Source organism: Bos indicus, chromosome 21 (assembly GCF_029378745.1).
Source record: "Bos indicus isolate NIAB-ARS_2022 breed Sahiwal x Tharparkar chromosome 21, NIAB-ARS_B.indTharparkar_mat_pri_1.0, whole genome shotgun sequence".
Classification (NCBI taxonomy): Eukaryota; Metazoa; Chordata; class Mammalia; order Artiodactyla; family Bovidae; genus Bos; species Bos indicus.
In genome coordinates this window covers 22,693,857-22,711,622 of record NC_091780.1, presented here as the reverse complement: position 1 = coordinate 22,711,622, position 17,766 = coordinate 22,693,857, and the positions used below count along the sequence as shown (strand labels likewise).

At 48.1% G+C, this 17,766-nt stretch overlaps 1 protein-coding gene across 7 annotated transcripts in view; it reads right to left on the bottom strand.

The window, feature by feature from the left end:
* The window catches only part of ZNF592 (zinc finger protein 592), a 49,204-nt gene that overhangs the window by 18,262 nt on the left and 13,176 nt on the right, over positions 1–17,766 (bottom strand). Inside the window, exons 2-4 of one of the 7 annotated variants that reach the window (XM_019983580.2) lie at positions 17,434–17,597; positions 12,784–12,867; positions 1,488–3,756 (exon numbers count right to left, since the gene is read on the bottom strand). In XM_019983580.2, the coding sequence (XP_019839139.1) occupies positions 1,488–3,731 (2,244 nt within the window). In that variant the 5' untranslated portion in view covers positions 3,732–3,756; positions 12,784–12,867; positions 17,434–17,597. The remainder of the gene's footprint in view (positions 1–1,487; positions 3,757–12,783; positions 12,868–17,433; positions 17,598–17,766) is intronic. The other 6 variants (XM_019983577.2, XM_070775176.1, XM_019983579.2 and 3 more) reach the window with 6 other exon arrangements.

Sequence of the window (17,766 nt, the reverse complement as noted above, 5' to 3'; positions counted from 1 at the left end):
AAGGCAACCATGCTGATGCAGCCCCAGAGGAAATGGACCGGGGGGCCCACACCCCACCTAACTCACCAGGAAGAAATGCAAACCGAAACTGAGAAGGTGAAGATGAGCGGCAACAGACTTGTGCACCATGCGGGCTCCTCCTGGGGGCTGCCCACTGAACTCCACCTCCGGCCTCTAGCCCTGGACCCCCAAGGCTGGACCCCCTCATTCCTAACCACTCCCTGTTCCTCCGGCCACTCTACACTTTCCATACCTGTCTCTCCCCTTCCTCCAAACTCACCCTTGCAGAGCCAACTCAAATGTCATGTCCACAGCACAGGCACCTTCCCTACACCTGGAACCACGATGAGTCAGTCCCTCGAAGGAACTCTACACAACTGTTCACAAGCGTGTCTTAGCCCCAGTCTTAGCCTGCTCCACACTCCAGCAGTCTGGGTGGGGAGCCCTGCCCTTGCTGAGCCATCCTGAGCTCCTGAAGGAGCTGTGGTCTTCCTCCCACTGGCATCCCTGCTCTCAACACAGAGCCTCCGTGCACACAGGTGCCACTCGGAAGACAAATGCAGAGCTCATCAAGACACCAACAGGTGCATGGGCCACTGTGGCCCTGGCTTAAGGAGGCTTGGTGAGCGGGTGGGCATGGCTAAGCTACGAAGAGAGCCACCTGGAGAAGGGAGATGAGGCCGTCAGGAGGCCTGCTTCTGCAGACGACCTTGCTGACATGGACACCACTGACACACAGGGTGCCAAAGGGTGCTTTCAGCATGGAGTGCCTTAAGACACACACACACTCGCACTCATTAGGATCTCATCACGTGCACACACACATCAAGCATAAACACACACTCATCATGATCTCATCAAGCATAACCAGGAATCGGACCGAGAGATAAGAACAGAGACAAGAGGAGGCCCCAAAGCCTTTGCCTGGGGCCTACTCAAGTAGGCCTACTACTCCTTCCTTCTACAGTCTACTCTCCTTTCTTCCACAACATCCTCCTACTGGCCCTGCTACGGCTTCCCCAAAGGGATTCTTCAGAAAGAAAGCAGCCATGTCCACTGTGGGCACAACAACCTGGTGAAGATACGGTTCTCAGACATACAGCCTGAGGCACGGGCAGTGACACACAAACCCCTGCCCCCGAGTTCTCGGGCACGTGCAAGGACTACACTGACCGCGGCCAGAGTCCGGGGCATCCAGCAGAGACCTAGCCCTGGCCGGGCAACAGGCCCTCAGCCACTGGAGGGGAGCGGAGTGTCCACAGATACACACCGCAGACCATCAGGGCCTCCCCTCAGCTGCGGGCAGGACGCTTTCTCAGGAAATCCCAAGCACTACACATCCAGGTGGGTGGCTAGCCAGCAAGGCAGGTTCCTCTCCCAGGGCTCTTCCAACGCCCCCACTGCCCTAGATCAGTGAGCCCAGGTATGGGTCTGTGTGAACCCGGGGCCTGACAACTGCCCCAGAGATGGGAGGCGGCCCTGCTCACCAGCCCCTCGGTCTCCTCAGTCGTTCTCTGGAAGTGTGCGGCCATTGCCATGTAGTCTCGCATCTGCTTGTGACACTCCAGGCACTTGATACTGTGCCGGATGAGCCTCACGGGGTCCGGGTAGAGCGGCAAGGCGGGGAGTGGGGTGCTGGCATTGCTGGAAGCCTGGCCGGGCTGGGAGGGGGAGGGGGGCGCCGCGGCGGCTGGCGCCGTGGAGTTCGCAGGGGTGGACACGAACATCTGGTCCGCAGAGATGGGCTTCACAAGCAGCTGAGAGCACTGCATGACGAGCCCCTTGCTCTTGTGGTCGCGGGCGTGCCGGAGCAGGCTGCACTTGTTGAAGAAGAGCAAGGTCTGGGAGCACAGCGTGCACAGCACCTCGATGTGGACGCTCCGCCGGCCGTAGTGCTGGCTCAGGCTCTTCTCTAAGGCGAACGCATCCCCGCACTCCAGGCAGCAGTAGCCACTGGCCGGCACGTGGATCCTGCTGTCCGCTGGCGGGCTGAGGTTGGGCGCGTAGAGGGGCACGGGGTTGGAGCTGTGGAGGACCTTGTTGAAGACCTCCAGGACCAGCGGGGCAGCCTTCTTCACCTGGTGGACCAGGGGCACTGACATCTGCGTGGGCTGAGGCTGACTCCGCCTCTGCACGGAGGACTTGGCCGTCACTGATGCGGCCACGCTGTGGGGGACCAGGTTCAGGTTGGCCAGGTGCACGGCCTTGGGCAGGAGGTTGGCAGGGGCGGGGGCGGAGGCTGGCGGCGCCGGGCTCTGCTGCGGCTTTCTGCCCGCCAGCGTGCCCGAGGCGGCCCCCTTTTGGCCCCGGGCCCCGGAGCTGAAGCAGGAAGGCGAAGGCTCACTGGCTTTCGCTGTGCACTCCTCCCCTTTCCGGTCACTCTGGGGGCTCCCAGGCTGTGCCCCCACCTCAGCAAAGTGCTCCACCCCAGACAGGGTGGTGGCCTCGTCCTCGGGTGCCTCACTCGGGGCCTCGGCGGTGGCGCTTCCTAACGGTGAGCCAGAGGGGGACTTACTGGGGTCGTCGGGGTCTGGCAGGATCCTCGTGACAGTTCGCTTGATTTCCCCTGAAGACGTCTTGATGGTTTTGATCCTGACTTTGGGGATTGCTGGTGGGGAGCTGGCAGCCACGGAGGGGGAGCCCTTGCTGCTGCTGTCACTGCAGATGCTCCGAGGGCTGTCAGAGGGCTTGATGCTCTTTCGGGTGGCCTCCAGGGGGCTCCGGGGACTCTTTGGTGACTTGGGCATCTTGGGGCTGCCTTTGGAGCCCTCCTTCGCAGGCCCTGAGGGATCCTTCGTGTGGCTGGTCTGATCCTCCTTGGCGACATTGGCCACTCGTTTAGCCTGCAGGGCCACCAAGGCCGCAACACAGGAGGACAGCTTGGAATGAGCTGGCTTGAGGCGCTGCCTGGGGGGGACTGCCGAGCCGGTGCCGAGCTCTGAGGCCAGCCCCTTGGGCTCTCCAATACTGTTGCCGGGATGGCTACTGAAGTCCAGGGCATCCCCAAAGAATCGACTGGCATCCAGTTCCTTGTGCACCTCCAATGCTTTCTGCCCACCTCGCTCGTGCTCCTGCGGACTGCCAAGGGGCAGGGGCTCAGGCTTGGGTTCTTTCTTACAAAAGTGATCAAACATATGCAGCTCCGGGACCGGAAACTTCGTGAGAGCCTCCAGGACAGGGCCCCCCACAGACCCACACCCAGGAGGGGGCGGGAAGTAACTGTCAGAGTGCTTGGGCTTCATCCCAAACCCATTGTCTTTGATGGCGTCCTCGGGCTCTGGGCTGGAGATCGGACTGAACTGGTTAAAAGTTGGTAACGGCTCTGACTTGGAGGCCTCCAGCTTGCCGGGGAAACCCCTGGTACTGTCTCCATTCATGAACGTGGAGTCAAACTTCCCACAGTTGTGGCCTAGACTGTGGGGGTCTGCAGGCAGGTCAGAGCCCCGGAACCCATTGTGCAGGAGGCTGGGGGCGATGTGGTCTTTCTCCGCCTCAAATGACTCCTGGCGGCTGGTGTTCTTGACGATGACACTCACAGCCGGCACATCCGAGGCTGAGCCTGAGTGAGACAAGGACACGTTCTCATCCACACACAAGCCTGGGGGTTTGAGGGGGCTTTCATTCTCCTCACTGGGGGTCTGGATGGCCTCCTTGGCATCAAGGCTGGTGGGGTCTGGGATGTCAAAGGCAGCCAGAAGGTCGTCAAAGTCTGGAGTCTTCATATCCCCCATGGCTGGATGCAGGCAAGGGCTAGAACAGAAACAGAACAGAATTAGTGATGGCCAGATCCCACCAAGGCTCGATCCAACATCATCTTCATTGCATAACCCACTCACTAACACGCGTGCAGCCAGCATGCCCACACACAAATCCCCCACTCTGTGGGAAGCCACACCCCTGAGTTCTACCTCAATAGGTTTCCAAAATGCTGGGGATGCTGGAGGGAGGAGTGGAGAGAAAAGTTAGTACATTGTGACATGCCTGCCTGGTGGGCTCTAAGTATCAAACAGGGAAATTCCTGGCTGGCTACATAACTGAAAATAGGGTACAGTCACATGATACTCACTCAATTTCTCAGGGAATGTCATCACTCCACAATCATGCTGCTAAGTCACGTCAGTCGTGTCCGACTCTGTGAGACCCCATAGACAGCAGCCTACCAGGCTCCGCCGTCCCTGGGATTCTCCAGGCAAGAACACTGGAGTGGGTTGCCATTTCCTTCTCCAATGCATGAAAGTGAAAAGTGAAAGTGAAGTGGCTCAGTCATGTCCGACTCTTTGTGACCCCATGGATAGCAGCCTACCAGGCTCCGCCGTCCATGGGATTTTCCAGGCAAGAATACTGGAGTGGGCTGCCATTTCCTTCTCCAGGGGATCTTCCCAACCCAGGGATCGAACCCAGGTCTCCTGCATTGCAGACAGACACTTTACCACCTGAGCCACCAGGGAAGCCCAGACTTGGCTATAATTTCTGCTAATTTACTCTTAGTAATTGATCATCAACTTTGTATAACTTGGTTTTTTGCTGCATGAATTCAATCAAATTAAAAATGGTTTACTATTGCCAGGATTTAAGCTATCTCATAGATAAACTCTAGCCTATTATATCATCCCCAAGTTTTTTTTTTCTCTAGTCAGTGTCTGCTTGATTCCTTAATTTTCACCCCAAATTCATTACTGGTTGGTGAGTGGATCACTAAACCTGAGGGACTGGGTGACTCTCAAAGAAGCACACAGTCACCAAGCTGACCAGGGAACAGTTAAGCCCTCAAGTTTACTTTAATACACAAAGAAAAGAAAATCTACCTGATTTCTTCATGCTTTGGAGAAGCAAAGCTACAAAACTATTGCAAAGGAGGAAACCTGAGGCCTTCCATTAAGAAATTACTAACGCACTCACTTTTAGTTGAGATGTGGGGCTGGCTGGTTCAAACCTGCTGAGAAGAGGAAGAGAAACCCAACCATCTCCCTGGTTCAGCCCATAAATCCTGCATCTGCTGTAGCATCCCAGAGCCTGACATGCTTAAGTGTCTCTTACACCACGCTGGTACTGAAAGCCTTTGTGAATGCTGACCGACACAGCTCTTTCATAAAGCAGAACAGTGGCTACACAGAACCAGATAAGGGGTGAATCCCTGGGCCCAGGAACCCTAATGCCAGAAATTGGTTCTAAGAACAAAAATTCACCCGCAAGTTATATGCAAAAGTGTATGGTATTATTAAAACAACACCAAAAGGAAACACATGCAGACATACAAAGAAATCTAAATGTCCATGGACAAGGAATGGTTAATAGACTATTATGTAATCGTTAAAAACTCCAATTATGAAACCTAGGTAGCAACATGGAAAATCACTTACAGTGTTAAGTTTAAGAAAAGATAAATACAAAAACTATGTCAAACTATAACAATGTAAAACTTAGCATGCATTTGGGCCAAGATTGAAAGAAAAAAGTGATTTATGCAGGCTTGTGGGATTACTGGTGGGTTATTTTGTGTGTGCTAGTAGACTCCTTTTATAATTTAAAAAAGGGAAAACATAGGAAAAAAAAGAGGAACACTTAGAATCACAGGGGACCAGTCAGCATAGGTGTATCTATTGCCGCCCCATGGGATCAACAGGCTTGCAGGCTTGATTTCTTGTCCCACCCCGCCAAGCCCCAACAAAACACACCTGCCTTCTTAAAGAATTCTCACAGAACACGAAACAGACTCCTCCCCAATTGGGAAGATGTCTAATTATGGTAGATACTAACAAAGTGAAACCCCAATTATCTTAACAGAATATGAGCTGGCAGAATCACTGAAGAGATGTAAAAGTTTCTGGATAACAAGTGATTATCTCGTGGGACAGAAGTGTTGGAGCCCATAAGTGAGGGGAAGACACTGGGTATGGTGGGAGCACCAGGTCCCGGTACCAAGTAAGCTACTACGCAGGCCAGTCCCAAATGTAAGGAGATACCTGTGTGGTATCTGCTTTACCTTCCACTCCCCAGGGCTCCTCTTCTGTCTAGGAAAACATGGTTGAGGGAGCAGGGTTGAATAGACTGGTCTTTTAAGGGGCTGGGAAAAGCATGTGGGAGAGGAGTGGTGGCAGCTGGCGGGGTGCTTCAAGGGTCAGTGAGGAGCCCGCCACCTTTACCTCTGAATCACAGAGATCCTACGTGAAGTCCTGTTCTCCACACAGAGAAACCTCAGGAATGGGCTGAGAATGGTCAGAGGTCAAAGCAAAAGCTATCTATTGCTAGCAAAACCAGAGCTAATAAATGGTATGGCGGATCTCTATTTAAAACAAACCCCCAAAATTTAACATACCTTTTATGAAAAAGGGGAGAGGAATAGTCTAAAATGTTAAAAATATCTGAACAGATGAAATTTTCTTTCCTTTTTATCTACACTTTAAAATTATTTCCTCAAACTATTTATTTCAAATTTTACTACTTAAGTAATTTTATTACATTATATTTTTAACATTATGAAAAGAAGAAGAAATTAGGCAGGCCAAAAAATTTGAGGAATTTCTTACAGAGAGCTCCAAAAATCATTACTATAAAACTCTTAAAGTATATCTAGCATGACTCAGCAAGGGACTGCCAGCTAGAAAATTGGTGAAGTAACTTAATTAAGATTAAAGGTGTAGTCAAAATAATAAGCTTCAGTTCAGTTTAGTCGCTCAGTCATGTCTGACTCTTTGTGACCCCATGAATTGCAGCACGCCAGGCCTGTCCATCACCAACTCCCGGAGTCCACTCAGACTCACGTCCATCGAGTCAGTGATGCCATCCAGCCATCTCATCCTCTGTCGTCCCCTTCTCCTCCTGCCCCCAATCCCTCCCAGCATCAGAGTCTTTCCCAATGAGTCAACTCTTCGCATGAGGTGGCCAAAGTACTGGAGTTTCAGCTTTAGCATCATTCCTTCCAAAGAAATCCCAGGGTTGATCTCCTTCAGAATGGACTGGTTGGATCTCCTTGCAGTCCAAGGGATTCTCAAGAGTCTTCTCCAACACCACAGTTCAAAAGCATCAATTCTTCGGCACTCAGCTTTCTTCACAGTCCAACTCTCACATCCATACATGACCACTGGAAAAACCATATCCTTGACTAGACAGACCTTTGTTGGCAAAGTAATGTCTCTGCTTTTGAATATGCTATCTAGGTTGGTCATGACTTTCCTTCCAAGGAGTAAGCATCTTTTAATTTCATAGCTGCAGTCACCATCTACAGTGATTTTGGAGCCCAAAAAAATAAAGTCTGACACTGTTTCCACTATTTGCCCATCTATTTTCCATGAAGTGATGGGACCAGATACCATGATCTTAGTTTTCTGAATGTTGAGCTGTAAGCCAACTTTTTCACTCTCCACTTTCACTTTCATCAAGAGGCTTTTTAGTTCCTCTTCACTTTCTGCCATAAGGGTGGTGTCATCTGCATATCTGAGGTTATTGATATTTCTCCCGGCAATCTTGATTCCAGCTTGTGCTTCTTCCAGCCCAGCGTTTCTCATGATGTACTCTGCATAGAAGTTAAGTAAGCAGGATGACAATATACAGCCTTGACGTACTCCTTTTCCTATTTGGAACCAGTCTGTTGTTCCATGTCCAGTTCTAACTGTTGCTTCCTGACCTGCATACAGGTTTTTCAAGAGGCAGGTCAGGTGGTCTGGTATGCCCATCTCTTGAAGAATTTTCCACAGTTTATTGTGATCCACACAGTCAAAGGCTTTGGCATAGTCAATAAAGCAGAAGTAGATGTTTTTCTGGAACTCTCTTGCTTTTTCGATGATCCAGTGGATGTTGGCAATTTGATCTCTGGTTCCTCTACCTTTTCTAAACCCAGCTTGAAAATCTGGAAGTTCACGGTTCACATATTGCTGAAGCCTGGCTTGGAGAATTTTGAGCATTATTTTACTAGCGTGTGAGATGAGGGCAATTGTGTGGTAGTTTGAGCATTCTTTGGCATTGCGTTTCTTTGGGATTGGAATGAAAACTGACCTTTTCCAGTCCTGTGGCCACTGCTGAGTTTTCCAAATTTGCTGGCATATTGAGTGTAGCACTTTCACAGCATCATCTTTCAGGATTTGAAAAAGCTCCACTGGAATTCCATCACCTCCACTAGCTTTGTTCGTAGTGATGCTTTCTAAGGCCCACTTGATTTCACATTCCAGGATGTCTGGCTCTAGGTCAGTGATCACACCATCGTGATTATCTTGGTCGTGAAGATCTTTTTTGTACAGTTCTTCTGTATATTCCTGCCACCTCTTCTTAATATCTACTGCTTCTGTTAGGTCCATACCATTTCTGTCTTTTATTGAGCCCATCTTTGCATGAAATGTTCCCTTGGTATCTCTAATTTTCTTGAAGAGATCTCTAGTCTTTCCCATTCTGTTGTTTTCCTCTATTTCTTTGCATTGGTCGCTGAGGAAGGCTTTCTTATCTCTTCTTGCTATTCTTTGGAACTCTGCATTCAGATGCTTATATCTTTCCTTTTCTCCTTTGCTTTTCACTAATTTAATTAAGATTAAAGGTGTAGTCAAAATAATAAGCTTCAGCACACACCAATGTCTGCAAACTGTTGCAAGCAGCCAAAGTTGGAAAGAGCAGACCACAAAAGGCTGCCTGCCTGCCTTGCCTTACCTGGGGGCAGGTCTCAGGACACAGGGTGAAGGCTCCTGCCCCAGGGCCACAAATACCAGTCTAGGATCCATGGCCCACCCTGCAGAGCATTCAGTAGAGCTCACCCTAAAGCATCTGAACAAGCCAGATGCAGACCTGGTGACCTAACCCAGTGATCTAGAGCGGCCAATCAGCAGGCAAGGCAGGTTCCTGGGGCTCCGGGGCCTAGGCTGAGAGCCAATCTCCCTTTGAGATGAGATGGTGGAAATGTGCTATGATGCATACAAGTCCCTTGAGGGTGAAGAACAACTTCAGAACTGGCAGACTGACACTGTATCCTCTCAGAATAACTTTCAATTCAGGGAAGATCTGGAAACTAAAAAAATTAATAAAGTGAATATAAAAGTCCCAGCTTTTATTACAGGGTCTACCTGCTGCCCAGGACATTCTGCCAAACTTTTAAGTTAACATCAACTAGATGAGAGGGAGGGAACACCGTGATTTTGAAAGGGCCCTCATCAGGCCTGATTAACCTAGTAGAATTCTTTGGAAGGATAAAAGCAATATAATTATGGCAGAACTAGTAGGCAGAATTTCTAATGCCAAAATTCCACCAGAGAAACCAACAAACTGAATTCCACATTGCTGTGTGTATGTCTGTCTTTATCTGATTGTTGTTTATGGGAAATCATGAACAACAGCATTTTTTTTAAAACTACTGACCAGTTCTGGACTGGAACTTGATAAACTTTCATAAACTTTGATAAGCTTTCATAAACTGCCTAGAATGGTAGTTTCCAACCCATAGGGCACCCAACTTCATATCCACAAACGTGCTTCCAGTGACCAGCCGTTAGAAACACCACTACTGGGACTTCCCTGGTGGTGCAGTAGATAAGAATCAGGCTTGATCCCTGGTCCAGAAGAGTCCACAAGGTGCAGGGCAACTGAGTCTGTACACCACCACTGCTGAGCCTGAGCTCCAGGGTCCAGGAGCCACAACCACTGAGCCCACGTGCAGCAACTACAGAAGGCCATGCACCCAGAGCCTGTGCTCTGGAACAAGAGGAGCCACTGCAACCAGAGAGCACCCCCTGCTCACCACAACAAGAGAACACCTGCACAGCAACAAAGACCCAGCACAGCCAAAAATTAGCTAGAAAAAAATATAAAAAAACAAACACAAAAGAAACCCCACTACTGAATAAGAGTTCATGAAAAAATTAACTTGAAAACGAGGTATCATATTTAAAATGCTTTCGGAACCAATAATCTAGCAGAAAATACACTAGGCTGTTAGATTCACAAGGGAAGAGGTTTATCTGTCTTGTTCACCACTGCATTTTCCATTAGGCACTCAATAAATATTTATTGAAACAATAAAATGCAACCTTCAAGATTGCAAATGGCCTAAAAGCTGTTCCAGAAATCAAAATGCAAAATTAAAAGACAAGTTCTCAGGAGGCTGTATGAATAGGCAAAATTATGGCAAAGAAGCCTTAGTGAAGGCAAACGTGAAGGAACACTTAGGGAAAAGCAATTCCAATTACACTTTTAGAATAATGGGTTCTGAGCTAAACTGTTCAATAAAGAAGCATCAACTTAGACTGTTCCCTTAAGACATTGTGTTGCATGTCTCATCACAGAAAGCCCAGAAAATACTGGGCAGTATCAGAAAGGACAGTGGAAACAAAATAAAACTCGTGATCCCACCCTTATTCAGAACCACTCCGTGTCCACAGCAAGATGTGCTGTGCAGTTTTGGCTCCCTATCTTAAGAAAGATGTACCAGAATTGGAAAATGTCTCAAAAAATGAGATTGAGTAGATGGAAAAGCTTTCTAATAAGAGCCTAAAAATCAGAGCTCTATTTTATTCTAGAGATGATGGTTTAGGGGCAAGGCGGAGCATAACTGAAGTATAGGTTTATTCACCAAACCTCAAACACTGGAGAGTAGAAGGCTGCATTTTTGCAGTCTGAAGTAAATGAACATATAGGTCCACAACAACGTAATCCATTAGTCAGAAAATATACTGAAATTGTTAAAGGAAAAATACACAAACGTGGTAACATCCACATTTACTGAAATTTAGAAAAAAAATTTTAATGGCTCTGAGAAACTGAAAACTTGGTGGCCTGTTTTTCTTAACAGCGTTAAGTTCAGAAACAACAGATTAATGAGAGTTCAAAAACAGGACATTAAGTGGGGGAGATGCCCTCCAAATCTAAGAAAAGTCTGTCTCTATTCAGTACAATCTGTCTAATGAGACAAGGCAACAAATAACATCGAAGATTTATAGAACAATGGAAATGAAAGACCACATGATTCAGGAAACACTGGGCCGTGAGACCACAAAGACAAGTTTCTCTGCATCTGCCACTGCTTGCTGGATGAAGACTACAGGGAAGGAAGAAGATATGTGTGTTTTACAACCTGCAGGTGACCTCTTTACGCTGCTGCCCCACATGATCAAATGTGGTGTAAATACTGACATCATCCATGTTCAATTATTGTTATTAACAGTTAAAGGTTTAAAAGTGAATAAATAGAAGTTACCCTCAGCTTTTTATTTTGGAAGGAGCATCCCAGGGGATAAGAAAGCAAAAAATTACTCAATCTGTATGAAAGCACAGAGAGAGAAAGAGAAAGATTACTTAGCAGATACTAAGAAAGCACTTGGGTTGGTTCCCAGGTGGGAGAACTTCTGAACCAAGATGGAAGCTGGACAAAAGAGAGAATGAGTGAGCAAGCTGCTACTCCCATGACCTGCAGGAATGTCAGTCCGGACGTTCAGAAACGTCAGAAAAAGACATTGCTACTATGGGGCTAGAGATGGTAGCTCAGTGAAACTTTAGCTGGATCAAAGGAAACAGGAAGAACTATCCTTCACCAATTAACTGTGTGAGGATCTTGGGCAAGTCTTGGCTTAATATGTAAAATTAAGCTAACTTGAAGGACCTCTGAGAAACTGAACAGGCTAGGCTACAAATTAAAACTATCGGATTTCTATGTAAAACTTGAATCCTAAAGAAGACAAGCAGACTGTCTACCACATATATACTACTGCCCTCCTCAATACACACCTGAGGCCTCCTTACAGATCTAACTGACCCCAAGTCATGGCCATTCTGAGTTGGTCAGTGGCCAGCGCTTCATTTCATGAGGCACCTGGTATTCTACTGCTGCTGCTGCTGCTAAGTTGCTTCAGTCGTGTCTGACTCTGTGCGACTCCACAGACGGCAGCCCACCAGGCTCCCCCATCCCTGGGATTCTCAAGGCAAGAACACTGGAGTGGGTTGCCATTTCCTTCTCCAATGCATGAAAGTGAAAAGTGAAAAGTGAAAGTGAAGTCGCTCAGTCGTGTCCGACTCTTAGCGACCCCATGGACAGCAGCCTACCAGGCTCCTCCATCCATGGGATTTTCCAGGCAAGAGTACTAGAGTGGGGTGTCATTGCCTTCTCCCCCTGGTATTCTAATCATTAGCAAAAAACAGCCAGAGAGAGTCTCAGCTGTATACAAGAAAACTGTGCCCCAAAGGACCCACACAAAAACAAGAAAAAGTTCCATTTGTCTCTTTGTCTGGTCTTTGCCAGAATGATTGCTATAAAATGCTTATCTGATCCCGTCTCAAAATCCCATCACCTTCAGAACAGAGCTCAAACTCTTCCCCAGCAGGCAGAATCCATTCCCATCTGCTCTGTGTCCACCTCTCCAGCCGCTGCCCAGGGTACCTTTCAGTTACTAGTGGTTCTCCCCAACTTTCTTGTGCCTGTAGGTCAGAGCTCAAGCTGTCCTCCTCACTGGCCCCCAGTATAAACCTGCCCCCTGCCCCCAGAGATCATGCTCCAGGCGCCCTCCTCCTGGACGCCTTCTCCAAAGAGTCTGCCTTTCTCTTGCTCTGTGGTTGCTGCCCAGGGGGGTTGGGATCGTGGCCTTTGCCTCGAACACACCTACCACACCTGGCACCCAATGGCATGTGGGCTGTCACTGCCCCCACCCCTCCCAGAACCTTTTCCTGAGGCCCTTCAAACCCTGGCCGACACACCTGTCCCTGCCTGCCCTGCCCAAGGTGTCCCTACTTTCTCCCTCTCTAGGCCCTTCCACCCCCAACCAAAAATTACATTTCCCAGGAAGAGAACTGCAGTGCAAGCATTCTGACAAGACTCACAGGATGTTGGAGCTGAAGTGGACCTCAGGAATGACCTGGTCCGGGGACTTCGGAATACCTGTCTGCAGACCGCTGATGGACCTGCTGCAAAAGAATAACACAAGGAGTGACTTTACAACAGAATCCCAGGTTCCACTGTAGCAACTCTGATTCAATGGGCCTGGGACAGATCTCTGCATTGGTTTTTAAAGCTTCCCAGTTGATTCCAGGGCTCTGGACTAGTACGACCTATTCATTTTATTCATGAAGAACTGAGGCTCAGAAAGAACAGGTTCACCCATCTCATAATGATCCAATGCCAAGACTTCTGTGGGCACCGAGGACACAAAGGGAAGGCCCAGACCCTGTTGCTGAGCGCTGTCCCCACTACAACCCACTGAAAACACCGCACAGCCACACACCTGTGGGCGCCCCCCCCCAAATGCTCATCAAGGGGACACGGGCCTCCTAGGCAAGGGAGGAGGACGCTCTCTGACTGTCCCTGTCAGAAGTCACCCCACCCTCCCTCGTGCTCCTGTTTGTTTCACTTATGGGATAACTGCCTACCTTTATTTCAGTTACTTCAGTAACATGTTCTCTCTTCTGCTTCTTCATAAGCCCCTCAGTAGGCATTCACTACATCATTAATTAATCGGTATCCCTCGATTCAAGACTTAGCTTTCTACCTGGAGAGGCATCTCCAACCTAATGTGGCCAAAATCTAACTCTTGATTTCCTCCTACCTTCTTTCTCACTCAGTAAATGCCAACTCAAGCCTTCCAGATGCTTAGGCCAAACCTCTGCATCCTCAAATCCTCTCTTTCCCCTCATAACCTTCATCTAAATCCATAAGCAAATCCCATCAACTCTACCTTCAAAAATCCAACCATTTCTCAGCACCTCCAATCATCTCCTCTTTCCTGGATTCCCACAAAAGCCTGCTTGCCTGGTCTCTTTGACTCTACTGTTGTTGTTTAGCCATAAGTCATGTCCAACTCTTTGCAACCCCATGGACTGCAGCCTGCCAGGCTCCTCTATCCATGGGATTCTCCAGGCAAGAATGCTGGAGTGGGTTGCCATGCCCTTCTCCAGGGGATCTTCCCAGCCCAGGGATCAAACCCATGTCTCTTGCATTGGCAGGTGGATTCTTTACCACAGAGCCACCAGGGAAGCCCCCTTGCCTCTACTACTCATTTTCAACACAGCAGCCAGAGTGCTGCTTTTAAAACACCCACTAGATCATGTTCCTCCTCTCCTCAAAACCCTTCCAGATTGTCCCATTTCATGCAGAGTAAAGTCCAGTCTTTACCCTAGCCTACATGCCCAGGATAATCTAACAGTTCTTCAACCATGCAGGGCAAACTCCTGCTCTGAGTCTCTGCATTTACTATTCCTCTGCTTGGGATGTTCTTCCCCTCAGATTTCTGTGGGCTCACTCTTCACTCCCTTCAGGTCTTTATTCAAACAGCACTTTGTGAGGAGCCTTCTGTGACCACTATGCATAAGCTACCAATCCGCAACCTCACCATCAATTTCTGTCCCTTCAGTCTGCTTTTTCTTCATGGCTCTTAAACCATCTGACACATTATATAATTGCCCATCTATTTGTTGTCCATTTATAGGCTCCACTTCGTTTGCTAGACGGTAACCCTGGTTAGAAAGCGGGAACGATGCGACAGTCTTATCTGTCCAGAACTAAGATTGTTCAAGGATAGTACAGATTCCTAAGCAGATTTATTACAAGTCAAGCAGCTGGTAAATTTGCTGTGTTATTTGTGTTTAGCTTTTAAAAATCTATTATAAGTAGAGAGACTGAGTGGTGATGGGGCCTTGCCAGGGGGAAGGGTCTGAAGCAGCACTTGTCTATGAATTTGAGGCCTCTGTGGGACTGTTTAAGTTAAATATTTTATTGGTGGAAAGTGCCTACTGGCCACTGTCCCCACAATAAGGTCATCTGTCTTGAGGATGGGATCAGTGTGATGCCAGCAGAGGGGGAAGACTAGCTCTGAGATGATGAGGACATGGGGTGGTCTGGAATCTTAAGAAAAGAGGATACAACTCAGTGACTATACCAAAAATCACTGAATTCATGCACTTTACATGGGGGAATTGTATGTCATGTGAATTACACCTCCATAAAGCTGTTAGATTCTTAGAAAAGACAGAAAGGAAGGAGGATAGAACTGAAAGGAAGCAAGGTTATAAAGGACTATACAGCTGCCAGCAATGATGCAATGGAAACTAGGTGTAGGCAACAAAATTGAAGCAGAAGGACCAAGATGAAAACAGATCCGTTGTGACCAGTACCCCCTTCCTTCCATTACTGAGACAGATCCCAGCAGGAGCAAGTACTGCGAGAAGCCACTTGGTTAAAAGGGAATGGGACCCAGGGGCTGAGTACTTTAAAGGGAAGACAGGGCTCCTGCTGTCCACACACCATCCTGAGGAGTCCCCACCCACTGAACTTTGTAAAAGCATCATCTCTTGGTAGCAGAGCCCCCCAAACTTGGGCAAGAAGCCTCAGACCTACTGGGAACCAAGCATTCACTCCCAGATCAAAAGGTCCCCTCTGGTACCTACGGTGGCTTTGCGTGTGTCACCAATCTCATCTACCACAAGTAAACCAGAGTTCTGGAAATTTAAGGGTTGGGGTGAGGGGCAAATGTGCTGTTAGTCTTGGGGTGTCTCTGCAGCTCCCTAGCTCACTACAGAGTTCGGGAGTCAGAGAGTCAAAGGCCTGGTCAAGGCCGCCTCTCCCAGCTGCTCTGTTCTCACTCCCCATTTCTTCTCCTCACAGCTCCACACATAAACATATACTCTTCTCCTTCCCCTCCCTCTCATCCCCGACTCCCTCCTCCATGCCCTCTCCATCCCTCCTCTCTCCCTCCTCCTCGCCCCCTCCATCCCTCCGTCCCCTCCTCTCTTCCCCTCCTCTCTCCCTCCTCCACACCCCCTTCCATCCCCTCCTCTCTTCCCCTCCTCTCTCCCTCCTCCACCCCTCCGTCCCCTCCTCTCTTTCCCTCCTCTCTACCCCCTCCATCCCTCTGTCCCCTCCTCTCTTCCCCTCCTCTCTCCCTACTCCACGCCCCTCTCCATCCCTCCATCCCCTCCTCTCTCCCTCCTCCATGCCCTCTCCATCCCTCCATCCCCTCCTCTCTCCCTCCTCCATGCCCTCTCCATCCCTCTGTTCCCTCCTCTCTTCCCCTCCTCTCTCCCTCCTCCACGCCCCTCTCCATCCCTCCATCCCCTTCTCTCTTCCCCTCCTCTCTCCCTCACACTTTCTTCATTACCCCCTTCCTCTGCTCTCTTCTCTCCTTCTCCTAAAAGAGATCTGGGTGGGCTCTTCCACATGGCTGCTCAGATCCCAGGCAGCTAATCTCCTGCAGGAACACAGGGCCCCAGACAAGGCAGCTTTTCAGCAACAGCTTGGCGTGGCAATGGACCTGACATCCAGGTGTCCACACGTGTGCCCACTACATATGTCTCTGGTGAGCCATGGGAATGACAGGGAATAACGTGCTCAAGAGGACATCTCTATGTGCCCTTCCACCATCAGACAAAATGGAATATTAAAAGTGCTTATTTTTTAAAGATATTATCTGTAAAATGTTCACAAATAAAATGATGTGATATTTGGGATTTGCCTCAAAACAAACACAGGGCAGGAGGAAGAGGGAGGGGACACAGATAATGAGGCAAGATCGGCCATGAACTGATAACTGTTAGATCTGCTGTGAGGAATGCATGGGGGGTTATTATGTTATTTTCTCCGTGTATGCACATTTCAGCATACTAGGGACCAGACTCTTGGAGAGTGAACTCTACAGGTGCAACTAGCCAACCTCAAAGGTCATACCCATTAGGATGGCTGTTATCAAAAAACAAACAAAACAAAAACAGAAAACCGCAAGCGTTGCTGAGAATGTGGTGGAGAATTAGGGTCCTTCTGAATTGCTGGTGGGAATGCACTGTTTTCCATAGTGGCTACAATTATACAAACACAGTGGACCTAACACTTCTACTTCTAGGCACACAGCCAAAAGAGCTGAAAGGGACCTCAAAGAAGTATTTGAGCATGATTCACAATGTCCAAAACGTGGGAAAGAACAAAACAACCCAAGGATCCATCAGTGGATGAATGGGTAAACAAAATGTGATATAAATATAAAAGGGAGTATTATTCAGTCATAAAAAGGATTGGAATTCTGATCAGGCTAAAACATGGATGAACCTTAAAGACAATACGCTAAATGAAATTAGCCAGATACAAAAGGACAAACACGGCATGATTCCACTTAATAGGAAGCACCTAGATTAGCCAGATTCATAGAAGAAAAAGTAGAACAGTGGTTATCAGGGGATAAGGGGAGAAAGTATCAGGGATCATTATCTAATGGTACAGAGCTACAGTTTGGGATGATGGATAGGTTCTAGAGGTGGATGGTGATGATGGTTATGTAGATGTCCTTAATGCCACTGAACGTACATTTTTAAATGGTTAAAATGGTTTAAGTCAACTATATTTCAATAAAAATAATAATGAAAACACTCAAAAAATTCTAGGATCCCCTTTAAAAGTGGTTAAAATGGTCAATTTTCTTATGTATATTTTACCACAATTTTTAAAAATAATAACAGCTACCAAGGAACATAAAAAAAAAAAAAAATCACCGTGTCCAGACTTTCAGCTCTTCAAGGCCTGCTCAGGTGAACCTAGACATCATACCTCAGTGAGGCTCTCAACACAAGGGCGTGGCAGGTGTCGCTGGGGGTGCAGAGCTATGGAGAAAGGAACAGCTTCTACCTAGGCACATGGTCTAGTTTCCAAATACCACCTAGGAAAGAAGAAAAAGAAAATGTCTTTTAATAGAGCTGAAGGGCAAACATTAAAGTAAGTTAATAATAATAATAAAGTGTAGGTCAGACCCTGAGAAAAATCTCCAAATGTAATTCAAAGCAGGCTTCAAATGTAATCCAAGATAAAACCTTCCCCAGTCCCAGAAG